Genomic DNA, 22,001 nt, shown 5'->3' on the forward strand with positions numbered 1-22,001 from the left:
TTTTTGGTTTTTCTCCGGTACCGGGAACCGAACTCAGGACCTTGCACTTGCCAGGCAGGCGCTTTGCCGCTGAGCTAAATCCCCAGCCCCTTGTATTAGTTATTGTAACTCTCCTAATAACCTGTTTTCAAACTCTGTTTTATTGTTATTTTTCATTTAAAATAAAAAATAGGTATACCGCACAGCTAGAAAGTAAAGCCACATTACTTCTAACGGGGAAGTATGTTGCATATGTTGATTAGAACTCATGAACTCATAAAGTCCTCTATTCGCACTGGAAAGGGTCATAGCAACTTCTCCCTCCCTGAGTCCTCCAGTCCTTATAGATTAGTCTTCCTCCATTGCACCCTTTCTAATGTATGCTTTGAACCCTAGAAACACACATGCGATAAAATTACTCACAAAGTTCCTGTTCCTTCTAACCCTTTGATTCATTGCCCTCTCCCCCGAGCAAGCCAGTGTATTGTTTAAGATATAACTTTGCTGCATCTAGCAAACAACCCCCCTGCAAACAATAGTTTAAAGAAGATTTTTAAAAGCTGGTTCTGTCTTCCATAATTGTCTTTCACTGATTTGGCGGGTCTGCCCCGTGAAGTCACTGGCAACGCAGGCTCTCTCCCATGGCACAGAGCACTGCCTTTGTTTGCATGGCCCGAGCTGGTGACTGGGTCTGCAACCCAGCCCGCGGAGGGAAAAGACTGGGACAGGGAAAAATAATGCCTTTCTTTCAAAGACACAACCTGGTTGTTGTATGTATTGCTTCCACTCATCCCCAACCGCTCCCATTCCCCTGTGTATGCACAAGGGAGGGTGGGAAACATGGTGTTTATTTTGGGAGCTGTGTTTCCCGCTGTGAGAGAAGAGACCAGATAATGCAAGATAACTAGCAACTCCTGGAAGGGAAAAAGAGAAAAATCTCACCTTTTCCATCCTTTCTGTTTTTCAGATCAATGAAAAGTTCCTCCAGTGACTGCACACGCGGGGAGGTCATAACACTCTGGAGTAAATAACCTGTACCAGCATGTCTGCCTACTACAGGAGTAACAGCTATGCGAGGGATGAAGATTACCCTGACTATTCAAGGCCTCAGGACCATAAGGAGTATTTGAAAACTCAGGATTATCTAGATTTTCCAGGTTCTCTGAACAATCCAGACTATCCCAGCACCAGGAGCAATGCACACTCTGTAGGCTCCAGAACAAATCTAGACTTCCCTAGGTCTCTAGCAGAACCAGATTATCCTGAATCTCCAAGTACTCCAGATTATCCCCGCACCAGGAATAATCCCTATTCTGCAGATTCCAGGACAGACCCAGACTATCACAGGTCCCTGCCAGAGCCTGATTATACTGAATCCCAGAGCAATCCACCCCACTTAGGTTCACCCAGAGAACCAGAGTCTCCTGGATCTCAGAGAGATCCTGATTTTGCAGATTCCAGAGTCAGTGGAAATTATACAGATGCCAGAACAAAGCTAGATCGTTTTGGAATCTTGGAAGAAGCAGACTACCCTGGAGCTGAAGGCAACTCTAACCATCCTGGCCACAGAGCCAATTTTAACCATGCAGGCTCTAGAAGGAATCTAGGTTATGCTGGTTCCAGAATCAGTCCATACACAGACTCTCTGGGACAGCCTGACTACCCAGGTGCTGAGAATCAACCCAACTTTTTCCACTCTTTTGGGGAACCAGACTATCCTGGTTCTGTGGACCATCAGAATTCTCTAAACCTTTGGGGGAAACCTGATTACCCAGGTGCTAAGGATGGTCATGGATACAGCTCTTCTGAGACGCGGAAAATGACTAGGTGGTAAGTGCAGGTGTATCCTTTCATTGATAGGAACTAAATTCTATGTCACTAAGTCAATGGAACTTAGTTTGTGTGGTTTTGATTGAGGACAGATGTGATGGTCCCATGACCTGGCATTATGGTGAAGTTCTCAGACCTATCAATGGTCTTCACATGGGCCATAGACTCCCAGTCTATGGTGCAAAGCCCTTACCTGAACATAATCTTTTACCTCTTCATTCTCTTACATCTTTTTCTGATCCTTGTAACACATCTAGACTCTCACTATTTTTCTAAAGGTAGCAAGGTTTTATATTTATTAAAGGTAGGAAAAGAAATGTGCTCTGCAGAACAAGTTTAGGTCAAATGAAGGTAGGATAAAAGTACACTCTACTGCATGAGAGCAGACTTCTGTGAAAGAGCACAGTAACCCAGAGCTCAAGGGCAACTGTCTTTTTGTGTCTCCTATTTCTCAGGCTGACATTGGGTCTAGCTTGTACTGTCCCAAATTGCTTGTGTTCCAAGGAGAAGTCCACATGCATGGCTTTGGGAACTGTTCTTCACATGTGTCCTGAAACTTTTCAATGAACAAGTCATGCCCATTTTGCAAACCACACTCTAATCTTCTGCCTCCTTTCCCTCTGAGAGACACATATCCCAATAATTCTTTTTTTTCAGCTTTTTGAGACAAGGTTTCAATATGCAGTTCATCTTGACCTTGAACTCACTATGTAGCCCAGACTGGCCTTGAACTTGCAGCTATCCTCCTGCCTCAGCCTTCCAAGTGCTGGGATTACCGCATGCCGTGCCACACTCAGCCCCAATAATCCTTTGGGATGCTGAGGGAGTGGAGGTACCTATCTTCACACAGGGCTACTTCCCGCTGGAAGGGGTTGTAGGCCCTACCCACTGGGGATTATGGGCCTTCCAACTACCTTGGGGCATTGTGGCCAGTGATGAACCAAAATGGCCACATGACTGGTGAATATGGCAGGTAGATGGACTGGGGTGGGCTGGGATGAAACAAGGCCCTGAAAAAGCTACTCACTAATGATTCCCAGAGATAAAAGGCCATCTAGGGGGAAATTATGATGAGACTGAGCACAAAAAGGAATAAGCTGAGGGAGGCATCTCTCAAGCCAGAGACAGGCTACCAATAGCTACACTGGATAAAAAGAATCTGTCAGAAGACAACAGAGAGAGTTAGTAGCTACTGAGCTGCCTGTTCAAAGGGAGAAAGTTTGATGAATTTGTCAAGAGAGTGATAACAGTTTGGGGATGTAGAGCCCAAGTATGAAAAGGAGCAGGTCAGATTTTCTTGCTGTCTGTAGAGGGGAAAGAATGGCAAAGAAGGATGTTAGATAAATTATGGAGAGTCTGATAGCAGTAGCCTTAGTAAGATTACTCACTTTGAAGCTAGGCGTGATGGTGCATCCCATAATCCCAGTACTTGGGAGCCTGAGGCAGGAGGATCACTGAGAATTCAAGGCCTGTCAGAGCTATGTAGTGAGTTTAAGTACAGCCTGAACTATGTAGCTGAACTATGTAGCTGAACTATGTAGCCTCAACTATATATTTTTTTAAAATTACCCACATTATGGATCTAATTAAAAGCTGGATCTCAGTGCAGGTCCCTGTTTTAAGATGTGAATTAGGGTCATTAGTGACTCTCCGTATCTGTACCTAGAACAGTACTGGAGTTTTGGTTTTGAAAGAGGAGCCCCAGGTCTTCCAGAAGTACACAGGAGTAGCTTTCTTCTCTTGGGAGATCTTTGTCTTCATATACTTCAGGCAGAGCTGTCTATATAATTGCCAGTCCTCCCTAGGGTATGTCCCTCCCCTCTGTACAGGTTATAACAAAGAAGGAGCTGATCTGAGCTTGGCAAGGTTAGTAGACAAGTTTTGCAGACCTGTCTGGTGGTCTCTTCTGGTCTCAGTCCTGTGAAAATTCAAGTGCCCATTTCCTATATAGGGTTTTTATAGCTTGTTGTCATTGTGTCCCTTGTGGGAGGACCAATTTAACAGTTTCTCAAGCACTGGGAAAAAGGACTAGGGTCTTGAAGGGCTGTTAGGCTACCCTTCTTGCCTCTCTGCTGGCATTTTGATTTCCCAAAGAAACTTTAGCTGTGTCTCTTTGGGGTCTCTTGCAATGAATGAGTCACCTGCTTGGGAAGATAGACTGCCTTTAAGAGTTGTTGTAGGATTTCCTGCTTGTGCTTTGTATAGATGATTGTTTATTAGTTAGCAAGCTTCTTTTTTCCAAATTGTTCGATGGGCATGTTGCACAAGAAAGATATATTTGGCTTAGTATCAATGCCTGAGTAAGGGCTATATGGTCTGGTTTTTTGTTTTTCTTTTGTTTTGTTTTTTGAGCAGAGATCCCTGGGGGAAGGGTTTGTCTTCAGTGACCTGTTCTGAACTGACAGCTACGTGACCTAACTTTCAATGTCCTTCTTGGACAAAGCTACTTCTATCAACGTGCCAAGGCCCGAGAGGCTCTCAAAGTTCCCCGGGGAGCCGGGGGAAAGATGATGAGAAGATGAAGAAGTAAAGATAAGAGAAAATATACAGCTGAGGTCAGATGGAACCCTTTCTCTGGATGAGAGGAAAAGAACTGCTCAACTGTCATAGTCGTTTGCTGTCACATGTCCATTGCTTAGGTTGTCTAGGGCTTGATGTTCTCTGGACTGAGGCAGCTTGTTCACATGGCTTGCCTCCGGTTCTGTTTGTTCTCAAACAGGGCTTGCCTTGCCATCATACATGTGGTCAATTTCCAGCTTCAGCTGCTCCCTACTTCAATGAACCACACCTCTTCAGGGTTTGGAGAGGCAGGTCACTGATGTCTTGTCTGCCTGCATAGGCCTGGGAAATCACCTCTTCACAACAGTGACTAACTTCTGAGCTTGTAGGTACCAAAGAGGCGGGATTAAGAGTAGTGCAAATTTTTATAGTAACCTCAGAGGTGTCCAAGAAGCATGTGTTGGCACAATCTCAATAGGCAAAATCCTTTTTGGCCTTTGCTAGATTTGGAGAAATGCTGCCAATTTTGCTAGTAAATCTTTCATTAGTAAGGGAATAGGTCACTGGGGGACAATTAAAAACTCAAGCTTGAACATTTGGCCTTTGAAGTGACATGTCAGAGCAAGAGTAAAAAAAGCTCTGACTAAGGTGCTCCTTGATCCCAATTAGATCTAGAGGAGAGTTTTTAGTTTTTAGAGAAAGAAGCTAAAACAGAAACCAAAGGAACCGAAGTACTTACTCATGACATCCAGGGTTACCCAGGGTTTCCTGCAGAAGATGGAGATATCTGTGGATGATACATTCATTACAGGTTGCCCTGGGCCCCTTCAGACTTCATCAGAGTGGGAAATGAGATTTTTGGTTGGCTTAGCTCCTTTCTGGGTGTGGGGACAGTTAATCCTCCAGTGCCATAAATTAGACACATTGACCACCTGGGCCACAGAGCAGGGCCTGCCCGGGTGGTGAGTTGATACAATCATGTACCCAGTGTCCAGTTTTTGTTTGTTTTGTTTATTTTTTAGCAGTTCTTATTTGGGCCTGAGTTTTCCCTTGGACAACTTGGATGTGCTTAAAGCACTGCCAATTGGGACAGCCATAATTTTGGTCTATCCTATTTTCTCCTCAGCCCTTTTCCTTTTATCCTCATCTAGATCCCAACTGTGGAACACAGAAAAGGCCATGTCCAGCAATTGGATCATCTTTAAAAACACTGGGTCTCTCTGGAGCACTAGCCTGTAGTGGAAACAGATGGGAAAGACCCATATCCCCAAGAGACAGGTGGGCATCTGAGGACAAGATATCAGCGATATCAGTTTTTTCCTTTGAAGAGCTCTTTAAATGGTTCTTGGGCCTTTCTAGAGATGGAGAACCATAAAAACCTGAACAAAAGGGGTTTCACACCATTTTCCTTGCCTTTTGCAAAAAAATAGAACAAGTTGAAGAGCGCTAGTGTAATTTAGACTGTCATTCTGTACCCTTCTCTTGCTGTTTCCTAGTTCATACTGGACCCAAACACTACAGAGAAGGGTGGAGCCCCTGGGGCTCCAACTAGCTACCTTCAGGGACAACTAGCTACCTGTCAGGTTTTAAGGATACAGCCTAATGGCAAGGTGGCTGGAATCTTCAGGGTGTTTCTCACGGCCTAGAGAGAGAGAGAGAGACAGTGAGGCCTGGGTCCTTAAGGTGTCCCATGCAGAAAGAGGAGACCCATCATGTCCACAAAGCATCTCTTGTGAGACTCAGGTACTTACTAAACAGGTGTCTCTGCTGGAAGCTGGAGTGGCGCTGGTGTCTTCCTAGAGAAGAGCCCTCTAACTCCTCATGAAGAACAATGGAGCCCTCTAGCGGCCCTCTTAGAAACTCACATGAGATCAGGCCCCCTGTCCAGGGACTCCTTTAGCCACTTGAGAAACAGTACACATTTAAGAGATCAGGGTGGAACCACTTGAGAACAGTAGCCCTCATATTCACCCTGATAATAGAAACCACTTTTTAAAATGCTTAAAAAGTTCTAAGAACCAGGATGGCTCTGCTTTTGCATACTCACAGCCACTTGAGTTGAGCTTTACTTACTGTTCCTTTGTTCCACTCAGGCCCCAAGCACATGTTCCTAAATTACCTGAATTTCTGTTAGGAAAAACAAGAAAAAGATCTAACCCAATTCAAAGGAGAAAAGGGGAGGAGTCCATACCTTCCTCCAAGTTTGTGGCTTAGCTCTCAGCTTCAACCTTGAGATTTCCTGAACATCATGAGGCCAGTTGAAAAAAAAAAGGCAAAGAAAATGGCAAACAAGCATGGTAGAACCATGTGGTCCCCCATATGACCAACTAAAATGGCTGACAAACATAGCAAAATCTATGTGGCTGAGCCACGGGATGAATGAAAATGGCCACTGAATATGACAGAAAGGTGGACTGGGGTGAAACAAGGCCCCGAGAAAGTGACTCACGAGTGATACTCAGAGATAAAAGGCCATGTAAGGGAAAATAACAGATGAGACTTGGATCACAAAAAGGAGTAAACTAGGACAGGCACCTACTCAAGCAGCAGATGATTTGCCAATAGCCACTTTCCCCAGAAGAGTAGGGAAGCTCAGCAAAGTATTGCTGAGAACAGAAACAAAAGGACAAGAAGGCAAACTACACGCCAGGTCCCACACATTGACCCTGAAGGATCTGCTCGGCTACTCGGTTAATAGCAGCCTTTCTGGAATCTCTGTACTGACTTAAACAGGAAAGGGAAGAAATAAAGGCGGAGATAAACTGGCGGTGAACCCACGGGCCTCTCACTGGCTGGGAAAAACACAGAGGCCATGCACGTCCCCTCGTTCCTCCGGCATGGCAGAACCACTAGGAAACTGCTCCCAGCACCATGAGAAACCTTGAGTTCTCCAGCCTGGGGCGGGGGAGTGGAAATAATCATCGAGTCATAGATTTTAGAGAGAGAAACAAACAGAAAAAGTATTGCCCAAAAGGGCCTTACGTCCCTGGCTGGTTCTGCCGAGTATGTTACTAGACTTGGGGATCCCGGGATCTCCTTCAAAAAGTAGCTCCTGGGTTCCTTCTGTTTTGAGTGAAAAATTGGTCCGACAAGCGCAAAAGGTAGCAAGGTTTTACATCTATTAAAGGTAGAAAAAGAAACGTGCTTTGCAGAGTCTGGGCCAAGTAGAAGTAGGAAAATAATACGCTCTTCAGCATGACTGGACTACTGTAAGGGAACACAGTAGCTGACCTCTGTTTTTGACCTCACTACAATGCCGGTGAGATTAGGGCTCTGACTTGATAGCCATGAATCCAAATATTTTAACCACAATCACGTCAATAGTAATGGATTTCGTCAAGAAAATATTGAAAATCTAATTCCGTTGAATTTAACTCTTCATTGTTTTTTCTTTCGGTTGTGATAAGGACAAAACCCATGGCTTTGCACATGCTCAATGTTTGCAGTATCCCCAGTCCTTCTCAATTTGTTTTTTATACAAGATGTTTGAGCTACTTCTGATTTTTTCCACTTTCATTTTTATTTTACAAAAAGTACTGTTTCCAGAAGCAATTACTTTTCATGTGAACATTGCTCTATTTGATTCTTTTGATATTTGGCATTGTTATTTTCATCAGATTTTATTTTTGCCACTGTCAGAACTTCTTTAAAGTTATTTTTAAATATCAAGCTCAATTTCTACTGGTTTAATTCCGTAGATCTAAATTGTGACTGGAGTATTTTAACTTTTTGTCAACCAAGTTTACCCTGTGCAGGTCTGATTATTTATAGCATTAGTTTGGGTGACTTGCTTCTACCAAATTTATTTTTCCTGGGTGAAGTTTTTCAGTGTTCATGTTCACAAGATGTATTTCTTTAGTCAGTTTTTAAATCTGTAACATGTTTTACCACGTGTTATTTTACTAATTTAAAAAAATTTTGCAGTCCTGGGGATCCAAGCTGGGCCTTGCATGTGCTAGACAAGTGCTTTACTACTGAGCTACACCCCTATCTCCATGTGAAACTTTAACTGACATGAGTCTTACTGAGCATTTAGTATTTCTACTAGTCATAGCTATGAATTTGATGAAAATCAAAGCCCTGTATTTATCTATGAGAACAACTGTATAGGATTTGGGCATGCAACAGTTAAAATGTCTTTTGCGCCTGAAAAGTGGGATTAAGGGAATCAGGTCAAAATGCCCTCCTTCATCTTATTGCTCATTTCTTGCATCATCATTCCAAGAAACCCCTTTGCTCCCGTCATTCTTCTTGTTTTCATTTTCTGTGTGTTCCCATTACTTGTGGGAGAAAGGCCACATCACTTCATGAATGAGGAGACACTGCTGACATCAGGTGCCAGCCCAGGACAGGCCTGATTCATCTGGCTTTCCTGTCCCCTCCCTGCCTCAACCCTACACTCAGTGATTCTTGAATTTCGCCAATCCTTTGAATTACTTTACCACCTGGGAAACATTAAAAATAAAAGTTATACAGATGCCTGGGCCCAACCTTCAGAACTTCTGATTTAATTGTCTGGTATGGTGCCTGGGAACCAGTATATGTAGAATTGAAAATCATTGCTGCAGGTTAATCAATTTTTATAACATTTCCTTTATTCCATACTATCTGGCCTCAAATCTTTACTTTGCCGTTCCTTACCCTTGCGATGCCATCCCTCAACTATATATGAATTTTCTGCCAATTTCCTCTCAGGTGTCTCTTTACCATTTCCCCAAAAACTTCCAGCCAGCATTCTCTCTCCTTCCTCTAAATACCTTGGGCGCATCTTCTGATATCCCTCAGCTTCTACCAGTATTATACTCACCCTTTGCTGTGTCTAAGAAGCTCGGCCTGCTGAGTATGATGGTGCAGTCCTATAATCTCAGCACTTGGGAGGGTGAGGCAGGTGGACTGCTGGGAATTTGAGGCCAGCCTGAACTGCCTAGTGAGCCCTGTACAGATCCACTGGGTTTTTGCTGTACCCTGGGAAGGAACGGCAGTGAGAATGAGGAAAAAATAGACAAGAGACAAAAAGCTGGTATCAGGTGGAGATCCTCTCTCTCCTGAGCAGAGCAGGGGAACTGCCCAAGAACAGTAGAGCATTTCTCTGACACCCTCGAAAGGTTAACTTCAGCCTCTCTGCCTAGCAATCAGTTAACAAGCTACAACGGTTTGTTTACATGCTTCAAGGAGCTCCTGTGTTCTCGATCTGGCTTCATCCTGCATGTATAATTACTTTCCAGCTTCAGCTGTTCCCAAGACCCTGTCTCAAAAATAACACCCATAACACCAGAACTATACCAGATTGTGTTGGGAGTTTCCTGGGGCAAATACCTATGTCTATCTTTGTATCTTGCCCACGCCTAACACATGGTTGACATTCAGCCAGCATTTGTGGAATGGATGAGAAGATGGATAGATTGTTGAATGGCTGTCCTTACCACACCCCTGGGTGAATGGTGACCCATCAGTTTGGGATTTTAGGGTGCTAAGCAGAACATCTTCAGTCCAACTCTCATTTCATTGCAGGGGTAGTGGGCCCTTGGGCATCCTTGGAGGAGAGAATGAAGATTACCCTGAAAGCATTGAAATGACATCAGTGGAGATGGCAAATCCATATGGCCACTCTCTACCAGGTGATCCTGGAAATGGCTATGGTAAGCATGTGTTAAGAAGATGATGTCCTAAAAGAAAGCAAAATCCAGTGGATTCAGAGGTTAAGTAGCCATAGCAATAGAAGAAATGGCTTATTGCTTCCCCTTCAAACACCTTCTTTAAATACAAGAGTTGACAAGTCAGTGTCTAGGGAAGCCAGGTGTAGCTGGTGGTCAAAGCGAGCCAGGTAAGGCATGTGGAAAATGGGAGCCTGTGTGCCCTGTGTCTGCCTTACATGGCAGAGGTGGCCCACTGTGGTTATGTGGACTCAGTGTAGTAAAACGCTAAGAGTTCTCAAAAGAAGTCAGAAAAAATTTTTGAAGTCTTCTGTATGAGTCCATTTTCTGTTGCTATAACAAAATACCTCCTGAGACTGGGCATTCTGTAAAGAAAATGAGGCTTATGTAGCTCACAGTGCAAGATCAGGTGGCCCCATCTGTTTGGCCTCTGGTGAGACTTGACTGCATCACATCATGGCAGAGAAGCAGAAAGCAGGAAGGAAAACCAGCCATGTGCAGAAGGACCAAGCACATGGGCGGCCTTGCTTTATAAGAACCCACTCTTGGGAGAGCAAATTTGCTTTGTGAGACCAGCATTAATTCCTTCTGAAGACAGCACCCCAATGACCTAATTGTGTTCTCTAGGCCGTGCCTCTTAAAGGTCCCACAACATAAACATGACCACAATGAAGATCAAGACCCCAGCACATGAACTTCTGGAGGACACATCATACTATGCCTAAACTAGAGCACTTCTTGAATTTCATGCGCTCCAAAATAATTTTTAAAAATTTAGAGCATTGAGTGGGCAAACAAAATCACTTTTGGGGGCATAAGGAATGCTTATGGGCACCTTTAATCTAGTACCTCCTAAAGATGTCCAATTAGAAAGTAATTATAGAGCCATGAAGCAGTTGCAGAGCTAGGCAGTTTCAAAAAGAACAAAGAATAAAAAGAACAATTTTTCTGGTATAGTCTTTCCCTTTCACTACTTTCACTACTACTAAGCTACATACCCCTCAAAATTCAAATTTTGGAAGTCTAGTTTCTATTGAATGCATATTACTTTCCACCATCATAAAGTACAAAAATTGTAAGTCAAACTATCATAATGAAAAACACTGATTGTTAAACATTTGTATGTAAACTACAATTCATTTGGGAGCCTAATGTCAGTTGGTCAACCCAAAGATATTCTAAACCTTTATCCTTACATTCTCAGTAGAAGGCAATAGCAAACCCAAAGATGGGGAAAGAGATTGTTCTTGAAAAGCCAGAAAACAACCTTCCTCTTTTTATATAAAGTACAGATATACCTAGAGTTCATAAATAGATCTATGAAAACCTTTGGGAATTGATAATGAAAAGACTGATAAATCTACCTACCCCACCCTAGTGTAAATTGCATGAATAATATGGATAGGCTTTAACTGTTTTCTGTGCTGAGACTGCTGGGCATTTTACTTTTATTATCCCACTTAATCTGTACATCTACCTTCTAGGTAGTCACAGCTCCTTTGCCTTAGCACATGGTACAACTGAGGTTCAAAAAGAAATGTCCCTAAGGCAGTCATGCCATATTTTAAGTTTATTCATCTGTCATCATAAAATGCTAGAGCTGGAAGGAACCTTTGTTATTCATCTACAAAAGTACTTTTCAGACTCTGAATTGTAACTCATTAACAAGTTGGAAGGGCTGGGGATTTAGCTCAGTGGCACAGTGCCTGCCTGGCAAGCGCAAGGTCATGAATTTGATTCCTGGTACCGGAGGAAAAACAAACAAACAAACAAAAACAAGTTGAGAAATGAACTTTTTAAACTAGAACTTAATTATTTTCAAAAATAATTAAGATGAAAATTAAAAGTAAAGTGAAGGGCTGGGGATATAGCTCAGCGGCACAAGTGCCTGCCTGGCAAAGCAGGCACTGAGTTCGAGTCCCGTACCAAATAAATAAATAAATAAATAAATAAAAGTAAAGTGAAAAAAAGATCCTGAGTTCAATTCCCGTACCAAAAAATAAATAAATAAAAGTAAAGTGAAAAAAAGATCCTGAGTTCAATTCCCGTACCAAAAAATAAATAAATAAATAAAAGTAAAGTGAAAAAGGGTAAGAATATATCAAAATGAAGTTTCTGTAGTCAAAGTATTGTTTTCTGAAACTTATTTTTCACCTAAGTTACATAAGTATAGGTGTGCCTTGTATCTCAGTGTAGGAATTATTTTTATTCATGACTTATAGTCAAATGAAAACCATTGATCCAAATTGGTAATACTTAATGACATTGTTTTTGATTTTTGTTCTTTTTTCTACCCAAGATCTTAATCCTGGGTCTGTTAGAACCTCAAAGGCAAGATCTTGGTGTTAGTAGCCATTATTAGCACACAATAACCATTATGTGCTCACTAGTACCTAGGGTCCTGAGACTGACTGGCAGTTTCTCCCCACTCTTCATTCCAGTGAACCCTGCTTTTATGGGTGAAAATAGCCCTCTCCGTGCTAATGGAAACCTACTGCTATCTGAATGTGATTGGCACAAGTCACCCCAAGGTAAGGCTCAGTGGTCTGCAATCCCAAAACCAGCGCTAGTAAAGAAACATATTCAAGGAAACCCGGATATTGCCATATCCTCTTGGCATCTGGTGTGGTATTGGATGCATCATTTGTTTCATTTCTCATAGTGGAGTCTTGTCTTTTTCTTTCCCCTCCTTCCCTCCCTCTCTCCTTCCTTCCTTCCCTCCCTTCCTCCCTCCTTTCCTCCTTCCTTCCTTCCTTCCTTCCTTCCTTCCTTCCTTCCTTCCTTCCTTCCTTCTTGGTGCTGGGGAATGGATCCTGGGCCTTGCACATGGTAAGCACTTTCTCTTACCCCTGATATACACCACCAACCCTTGGAGTTTTATTTCAAACAGCAGGTTTCTTTTCTAGATATCAAGGTGTCTTCATTAGGAATCCTCTGGTTGCAAGTGATAGAAACTCAATTCAAATGCACATTAGCCCCAGGACGTTCATTGGCTCTTTTGGTGGGAAGGGTATGGGAGAAACTTAAAGAACTTGGGACTGGGGGTTTAGCTCAGCGGCAAAGCGCCTGCCTGGCAAGCACAAGGTCGTGAGTTCGATTCCTGGTACCGGAAAAAAACAAAAAACAAACAGACAAAAAAAAAAAAGAAACTTACAGAACCTAAAGTAAACTGCTTCCAGCTCCTCATACAGTAACCTGCATGTGGTAGGTATTTTAGAGATACTTGGTGGATTAAATTGTTGAAGGAGTTAGAGAAATCAGGGCCTCAGACTGTGAAGTAAGGGCTCAGTACCACTTGGACTTGTGTGCTTTCCATCCATTTCCCAGCTCTGCTTGACTCAGCTTCTCTATAAACTTGACCTTCTCCATCTGTATCAGAATCAGGCCATTGGCCCCACATAGAAACTGGTCAGCGTGGCCACCTCCTTGAAAGGCCCTCCTTTCTCCCTGGTTTGTCCCTCGATGCCAGGGAAAGACTCTGCCCACTCTGTTTAGAGCATAGGCACTGGAACCACACATTTTTATTGTAAGAGACAAGATTGGCTTTAACAATCAAGGAAAGGAAATGGCTTTAACCTTCATAAGACCACTCCAGCCAGCCAGCATGAGGTTTGAGATGGAGTCCCCCAAAGGCAGAGAGAAGTAAGGAAGTAGAGGACCTGAATTTCTTTGCTGTTTTATCTTGCACTGGTTTTTATTTTCAAACCACATAAAACTAATTGATGAATAGTTTCATAATAAAGTGTCACTTGAACGGGTTATGCCATCCTCACACATAGTGGGCACTCATAAATATTTGTTTATAGTTGAGTGAATGAGACATCAATCTCTTGTTTCAGGAAGGGGCCACAACGAAGTGCTAACCTACCTTGAATTCAGACCTGGGTTGGACTCCTACTTTTACTACTTGCTGATTCTGTGAACTTAGGAAAATTACTTTGTGGAGTCTGAGTTTTAGCTATAAAATGAGGTTGACGCTAGTGCCTAGTTCGTAGGGTGATTGTGAGAAGTAAATTATACTCTGTTTAAGGTGTTCGATCTGCAGTCAATGATAGTCTGATAACTATCATTTCTGAGAGGAGTTCTTGAGTTCTAGTGTTGTGGGAAAATTGAGTCAACAGTAGCCAGGAGCTCAGGAGAAGAAAGGAAATTTTATTAATGCCAACAGACTCCAGAGGAATAATCACCAGAGTCTGAGGCACTGATTACAGAGAGTTTCTTTTTTTATAGGGTGGCAAACAGAAGTTACACAAACTAGGTAAGCTTTAGCTGAAGGCCATGGTGCAATGGGTATGTTGTGGAGCATAGTTGTATGTAGCAAGGTTGTGTTTAGCACATTCACAGTTTTAATTTGATGACATCATATGATTTAGCTGAGTTCAGTGGCAGAGGACAGAATGGCTGCAGCTTCACTGAAAAAATGGCTGCAGTTAGGTCAGGATTTCTGCTTTTTTAGTCCTGCCATTTAATGGGAATGTGATCAACAACAGGAAGTGTCAGTCATGTCTCTGCCCCTCGGTTTTTCCAACAATTAAATAAACAAAGTGATGTCTGAGTTAGGTTTATTGGGCAGGAGTTGTGTTCAGGTGTCTGGCCCTGAAACAGAGCAATAGCTTTGCAATATTCAGGTTTATTTGTCTTATGTAATGAAAAGAGTGGAGGGAGGAAGTCCAAAGTTTACAGCAGCCCTCAAGATGCTCTCAAGGGCCAAGGTTCCTGACATCTTTCTCCCTTTTTATTTTTTTTTCCATTTCATTTTATTTTGTTTTTTATTTTAAAGAGAATAGTAAAAAAAGAACAATAGCAAAATGCCAACATCACAGACATAAACAAAACAAAGCAAGGACATTGAAAATGATGCAGAGTTTCAAAACAAAATGATAGGAATTAACAGTGATTGTCATATTACATATTGTTATCTTCAGCAAAGTTGCTTAGATTACCAGATGTAAGAATGGAAGACTGTTCAAACCATATACCTGGAAACCACTTGTTCCCTAGACTAATGTCTACCCTTAACTGCAAAGGAAGCTGAGAAAATCTTACCTGAGTATAGTGACTGCATAGGAAATTCAGTTTCTCTGGTATATGGAAAAAAGAATGGATGTTGGAAAGTGGACGGACAGCAGTGTCTATCATCTGGGGTGATACAGAGATGAAAGTTTAAATACTGTAAACCTACCTGGATTTACACAGGTATATAAAATTATAAGTCCCAGGTTAGAAATATTAAATTAAAAAAGAAAATCTTGCCATCTGACCATGAGTCATTTAGAAGAATTTCTGTCTTCTGGTTCTAGAATCTCATTGTCTCTGATAAGGATTCTGTTTCTAATTTCTTACTTAACTACCAGGACAGAATTCTCTGCAGGAAAACACATCTCCTCCTGAGAAGACTCCTTAGGGGACAGCTGCAGGGAAGTTAGGTTGTGATTTTTGTGGAGCTGGCTGTGGTGATCTCATCCTGGCATTGAAACAACGTGAATGGAGCATCCCTGTATCACTGTCATCACTTGTTCCCCAGTGGGTCCCAGTGTGACTGCCTGTGAGGTCTTTGAAGACCCCACAGGTGGAGAATAAGGCTAGAGATGCTGTCAGATAACCGAGTGAATGAAATCATCATAGAAATTGAGAATGTTCCTTCCGGAATCCAAAGCCATCCCTCCTCAACTCAGACTGTTCAAGACAAACCACTGGCAAACTCAGCCTTCAGCATGGTCTCATCAACATCTGACATCCATGTGAGAGACCCTCTGATTATCAGCCACAGGAGTGACAAAAAGCACAACCAGTTAGAATTTTCAACATCTTTGAATGAATCAATTCCTCAGACCCTTCATAGCCCAGATAGCCTGGGTGTAGACACTGCTTATACTTTCCATGAAACTATTCAAGGTATAAAACACTGGGGAGGAATTAGGGCAGTAGCACGGAAGGCTTCCAAGTTGTCCAGGGATCTTTGTTGTTGTTTTGTGAACTACATCCCCGGTCCTTTAAGTTATTTTTTAAATTTTGAGATGTTGCACTAAGTTGCTAAGTTGCCCAGACAGGTGACTCACAATCCTTCTCTGTGATTACAGATGTGCACTACCTCCCACCGCTTGTCCCCAGGGTTTTTTATTTTTAAGACACCAAGGAATGTTGAAGATGTAGGGAGTAGGGGGGTGCTCACTCTGAGACCTCACTACTAACCAGGGCTTCCCTTGATCCGTTATTTCATGTGCTTGGTGGCGCCTTCTGTCTGTTAACCATCAAGGTTAGATTTATTTATTTCTCACCTCTGCACCTTTAGGCAGGCATTTCCATTTGCTTAATGAGGAAACCGAGGCTCAAGGAAATTCAGTGACTTGGCAGGTCTGGGACAACATGCAGGACTGCCCGATTGCCAAGCCTGAGTCCTTACCCATCACACTGCCCTGCTTTAGTCCAATTCTTCCCCCACTGAGATTTTGGAGTGTCGATAGGCCCCCACTTACTGCCAAGTTCATTAGCTGAGAATGCCTGGCCTGTCTACTCCTGAGGCCAACAAAATGCTGTTTTTATTTTACTCCTTAGTACTCTGGTCATAAAGTCTACTAACAGTAGATTCTGTCTGAGAAAAATCCACTCACACTAAAGCATTTGGTGGGTTTAGCCCCTTACGGAAAATTGGCATTGCTGCTCCCACGGCTCTCTCCCTGCACTGCTGTGTTTCCCTTTGTCGTCCCTTCTTTATTCTTCTCTCCTGACTTGAGAGACAAATATTTCTCTCTCTCTCTTCCTCTTCCTCCCATCTCTCCCTCCTTTCCCTCCTTCTCCCTCCTTCCCTCCTTCCTTCCTTCGCTCCCCACTTCTTTTTCTTTCTCTGTTTCTTTGGTGCTACTGGGGATTGAACCCAGGGCCTTAGCACTGAGCTACATCCCCTAGCCTTTTTTTGTTTGGTTTTGTTTTTTAATACTGAGACAGGGTCTCACTGAGTCACTAAGTTGCCCAGCCTGGGCTTAAACTTGCAGTCTTCCTGCCTTAGCTCACTAGAGTGCTGAGATTAAAGGCATGTGTCACTGCACCCAGCTAAGGGAAAATTCATCTTGGTAGAGTGATTTGTTGACCCTTTTCTGGGGATTCCTCCTGCACCTCAACTGTGTTATTAAAATGAACACAGTGTGTCCTCATGAGGAGTTCTGGTTTAGTGGTGTGAGCCAGAAACCCTGTCCCTCAGCCATCTCCAGCCTTTCATTGCCCCAGCTGGCCTCTCCCCTGGGTGACAGAGCAGCTCCAGGTGTCAGACAAAGCCACAACAATATGCACACAAAGAAGGATCCATTGGGGTGTGTGTGTGTGTGTGTGGTGTGTATGTGTGTGTGTACAGTGCTGAGGATGGAATCCAGGGCCTTGTGCCTTGCTAGACAAGTGCTCTACCACTGAGCTATACCCTAGGCCTGTGTTTTGTTTTGTTTTGTTTTGTTTTGTTTTGTTTTGTTTTGTTTTGTGAAGGAAGAAAGCCTTTTCCAAGGGACTTCTCTGCAGACCATCACTTGGAGAACATTGCTTTGCCTAGACACCCACAAGGCGGACCTGACCATCCAGATTGTCTCAGACTCATTGGGACCTTGTGCCTGGGAATGGGCCTGCCCCAAGGAAGCTTGGGAGGGAGGTGGGGTAGATTCAAGCACAGTTCTACTGTTCACAAGGAAGAGTGACTTTGGGGTAGGAGAGGAACGGGCTGTGAATGCCACATTGGAACAAAATGTGAATATGGATCAGCAGGAGAGGAGGGGGTTGGAAGAGCGTATCACAGCAGTCAGTCAGAGAATAAAAAGTCATTTGGCCTAGAGTCAAGAGCAAAAGGAAGCAGTGTGGGAAATTAAAGTGAGAGAGAAAAGGTAGCCTGGGCATGTGTAAGGGCTTTGCTGAAAGGCCTTTTTTTTTTTTAACCACACATAAAAGAGAAACATTGAATTACAATTGATCGAAAACTTTGTCCTTTGCTTTGGCTTTGTGCTTTGACACATATTCAGTTATTTTTACTTGTAATCTTTGAAGTCCTTGGGTCCATATGTTCTTCTGTCCTTGTGCTCTTATAAAACATGCTCTGACTTCAACGCCATATTTTTAAATGTTATGACTCTGTTAAAGATGAAGAAGGGAAAAGAAACTGCTCAAATAGGAAGGAACAACTGGGATGAAGGAAGGGAGAGGAAAAAGAAAGAAGGAGGTGGGAAAAATATGTATATGTATACACATGATAGCTAGGATAATTGTACTACTAATATCTGTTGGTTTATTGAAGGAACTGTTAGTGTGTAATTATTTGATCAGTCTTGCATGCCTGTATCTGGTTATATGTGCAGCCATTTTGAAGATGACATTATGTAATATAACAACCATTGTTAATATCCTATCACCATGTTTTGAAATTCTGTATTATTGTTCTCTATGCTGTTTAGTTTATATATTTGTTTTTGTTATTCTGTATTTTTAAAATGAAAAACAAAATTCATGTGTATGTATAAGGATAGCTGGAACAGGTGTATTGCTAATATCTGTGGTTTATTGAAAGAAACAGTCAATGCTTAAAATTTTCTTGACCAATTTTGTATGCTTGAATTTGGTAATCAGAATGACTGATCTGAAAACAACAATATGCAGTATAAGAACCACTGTTGAACTCCTACAATCTTTTTTTTTTTTTTTTTTTTTTTTTTGGTCTTTCTGAGACAGGGTCTCGATATGCAGTTCAGGCTGGCCTTGAGCTCACTTTGTAGCCCAGGTTGGTCTCGAACTCACAATGATCCTCCTGCCTCAGCCTCCCGAGTGCTGGGATTACAGGCATGCGCCACCATGCCCGGCATTCCTACCATCTTGTATGGTGAAGCTTTGCATCATTTCCAATTTTTTTTTAATTACTTGTTACTATCTTTGATTGTTTGATCAATCTTACATTCTTATGTCTGGTGGACTGAGCAACTTCTTTGAGGATAACAGTATATAATGTAGCAACCATTGTTAATTCCTATCATTTTCTTTTGAGGTCATATATTGTTTTTGTGCTGTTTTGATTTTGTCTTCATTGTTGTTTTGTTGGCTTTTTTATTTTTAAAATTTAAAAAAAAGATGAAGGAAATTGAACTCCATTTATTTTCTTTCACAGGGCAAAAGTTAATCGAATCCCTGATACCCATGACATCTAGAGACAGAATTAAAACCATCAGGAACCAGCCAAGGACCATGGAGGAGAAAAGGAAGCTCAGGTACAAACCAAAGATTGTCTTCTCTCTCAGATTTCATGTGAATCTCAGACATTTACTTTTACCCTGTCTCAAAAAGACAAGAAATAAATAAATGCAAGAAAATAGATCCTCCTTATAGAAGAATTCCAGATAATCTACATAGATGCTGGTCTGGGAGTTGGTGCTTAACCCCTCTCCCTTGGCTGGCTGGGGACTGTGCTTGGTGAATTGCTTCCAAAAGGGGAGACTATGGAAAGAGAAAAGGAACTTTATGGTGAATTCTGGCCAATGCTCCCTCAGCCAGATGCTCAAGGTCAAGATCCTCAAAGGTAAGTCATGTGCTGAGAAAGGCACAGGCCCTCTGGGGATTCTCTGCCGAAACTCAGAGCCCTAGTCTGACCAAGAAAACCAATGGGCCAGTCCTCCTCCAAAGTCCCTGATCAGTACCCCTTGAAACTGTTAAGGTCGTCAAACACAAGGAGAGTCTGAAAAACTGTCACAGAATAGAAGACAATAAAAAAGATGTGACAAGTAAAAGAGACAGACAGACAGACAGACAGACATACAAGTAAATGTGGGGACCTGGACAGTCTTAGAACAGAAAATGGACATTGGTAGGACCCTGAAGAGTGGCGTTTCTGTACCAATGTTGGTTTCTTAATTTGAACAAACCTAACATTGAAAAATGTTATCAAACTGGTGAGTGCCACGTGGGAACTCTGTACAGTCTTTAGTAGTTGTCACTGTAAAGTTCAAACCACTGTACAATTCTAAAAGTTTACTTAAGCCCAGAAATTCAAAAAGAAAGACGAGGGTCGCTTTAGATTTTAGGCTTCGCATTATTTCTCCTCCAAAAAAAAATTTTGGGGGTTGGTGCTGGCAGTGAACTTAGGACCTCCAGAACCCTGGGCCTCCCGAACAGGTGCTGTGCCACGGAGCCAGACCTCCATCCCGCTCCTCCTTTTGCTTTTTGCAACTTGTAATCATTGGCAACCACAGCTACTAATAAACAATCCAATGATCCAGTTTTTCTGAGGCAGACATTGAGGTTGCAAAGATACATTTCGAAGCCTCACAGAGGAGATAGTTTTGTCAACAAGTAACTTAGAAGCGGCTGACAGGAAATCAGCACACATCAGGGAAGCAGGGAGCAGCTGGAGCAGCAGGAAGCAAGGGCACAGTTCACTGGGGCCAGAAGGGGCACTTGAGGGGCACTTGAGACGGACCTGGGAGGAGGGTGATGTGTGGGTGAGTGATGGGGAGGACTGAGGAAAGCCAGGAGGAGTCAGCAAACAGACCTGTGAGTGTGTGGAAGGGCGAAGAGAGCAATGATCGCGTCGGTCTCAAAATACTCTTCTGTTTCAGCTCCGCGCGGTTCCCGTGTCACAGGGACTGCGCAGCCTCAGTACAGCTGGCATTCGCGGCTGCGCCATTCTCTACTGGGGTTCTTGCCTGTTCCTTGCAGGCTTTTCAGCAGCATCCCCGGCCTCTGCCTTGTGGCTGTCAGGAGCATCCCCCGCGCCCCACCCCACGCCCCACCCCCCGCATCCCCAGTTCAACCGAGAAGTCTCCAGACATTGCCGCGTGTCCCCCAGAGGTCAAAGTCGCCCCAGGCTGAGAACCACTGCTGCACACGGATGGCCCACGCTACGCCTTCATTCCCATCGCCCTCCTGGTCCTCTGCTCCTTCCCTTCTGGCCACGCTGGCCTCCTTGCCCTTCTGCCCCTGTTTGAGGCTCTGCACTGTCTGTTTCCACTGTGCAGTCCTCCCTCATCCATATGACGAGCCCTCCTCTCCCTCAGAGAGGAGGATGCCTTGACGTGACCCTGTTTCACACTGTCCCATGGTCGCCAAGCCAGCATTTCCCATCTCTTTACCCCATTCTGTGTATAGTAGTGTAAATCGCCTACTAATATTTCATAGTTTACTCCTTTTATTGCTGTGTTTATCATTAATTGTTTTCTCTTCCAACTAGAATGTCAGCCCCACAGGCCAGGGAAAGCGGTCTCTTTTTCTTACTACCTGGGAACACAGCTGGCACATAGCAGGTGTTCAGTAGCTATTATACAGAATGAATGAATGATTGAATGAATGATTGATTGAATGAATGAATGACAGTGTCTCATTTTTTCCTGCCTACCCCCACCAGGAACATAGTTGACAAAGAGAAAAGTAAACAGCCCCATCGTACTCTCCAGCTCAATTGCTGTGCTCGTTGTCTGAGCTCCATTTCTCTGGTAAGTCAGACTCTTTCTTCAAATGTTTTTGTTACACGTGTTAGTAGAGTATAGCGTGATAGTTGAGCACATGCATGCAGGATGCACTGATCAAATCAGGGTAATCAGCATTCCCTACCCTTATCGTGTCTTTGTGTGTGTGTGTGTGTGTGTGTGTGTGTGTGTGTGTGTGGTACTAGGGGTTCAATACAGGGTCTCTGTGTACCCCCAGCTCTTTTTATTTTGAGACAGGGTCTCACTCAGTCACTAAGTTGGCCAAACTGGACTTGAACTTATGAGATCCTCCTGTCTCAGCCTCCCAGAATGCTGGGATTATAGACATGTGCCACATTTTCTTTATCCATTCATCTACTAATGGACCCCTATGATGATTCTATATATCAGATATTGTGAATAGTGTCTCAATAAGCCTGGGCCTGCTGGTATGACTTTGGTGTGCTGACTTCACTTCCTTGGATATATATCCAGAAGTGGGTTTGCAGGATCAGATAGTCTTCCATATTTAGTGTTTTGAGGACCCTTCCTAATGGGTGTGCTTGTTTACATTGCCACACTAAGACAAGCCCAGCAAGCAGGAGAAAACAGGGAGCGC

The 22,001-nt window shown here is 43.1% G+C and overlaps 1 protein-coding gene across 2 annotated transcripts in view; it reads left to right on the forward strand.

Moving 5' to 3' along the window:
• The window catches only part of Tmc5 (transmembrane channel-like 5), a 79,372-nt gene that overhangs the window by 24,752 nt on the left and 32,619 nt on the right, over positions 1 to 22,001 (forward strand). Inside the window, exons 2-6 of one of the 2 annotated variants that reach the window (XM_013517703.1) lie at positions 947 to 1,809; positions 9,820 to 9,947; positions 12,404 to 12,493; positions 19,093 to 19,192; positions 21,322 to 21,409. In XM_013517703.1, coding sequence (XP_013373157.1) covers positions 1,022 to 1,809; positions 9,820 to 9,947; positions 12,404 to 12,493; positions 19,093 to 19,192; positions 21,322 to 21,409 — 1,194 coding nt within the window. In that variant the 5' untranslated portion in view covers positions 947 to 1,021. Of the gene's footprint in view, positions 1 to 946; positions 1,810 to 9,819; positions 9,948 to 12,403; positions 12,494 to 15,307; positions 15,858 to 19,092; positions 19,193 to 21,321; positions 21,410 to 22,001 lie in introns of those variants that run through there. The other variant, XM_005391105.2, reaches the window with a different exon arrangement.

Source organism: Chinchilla lanigera, unplaced genomic scaffold (genome assembly GCF_000276665.1).
Source record: "Chinchilla lanigera isolate Chin_1 unplaced genomic scaffold, ChiLan1.0 scaffold00041, whole genome shotgun sequence".
In the NCBI taxonomy this organism is placed as follows: Eukaryota; Metazoa; Chordata; class Mammalia; order Rodentia; family Chinchillidae; genus Chinchilla; species Chinchilla lanigera.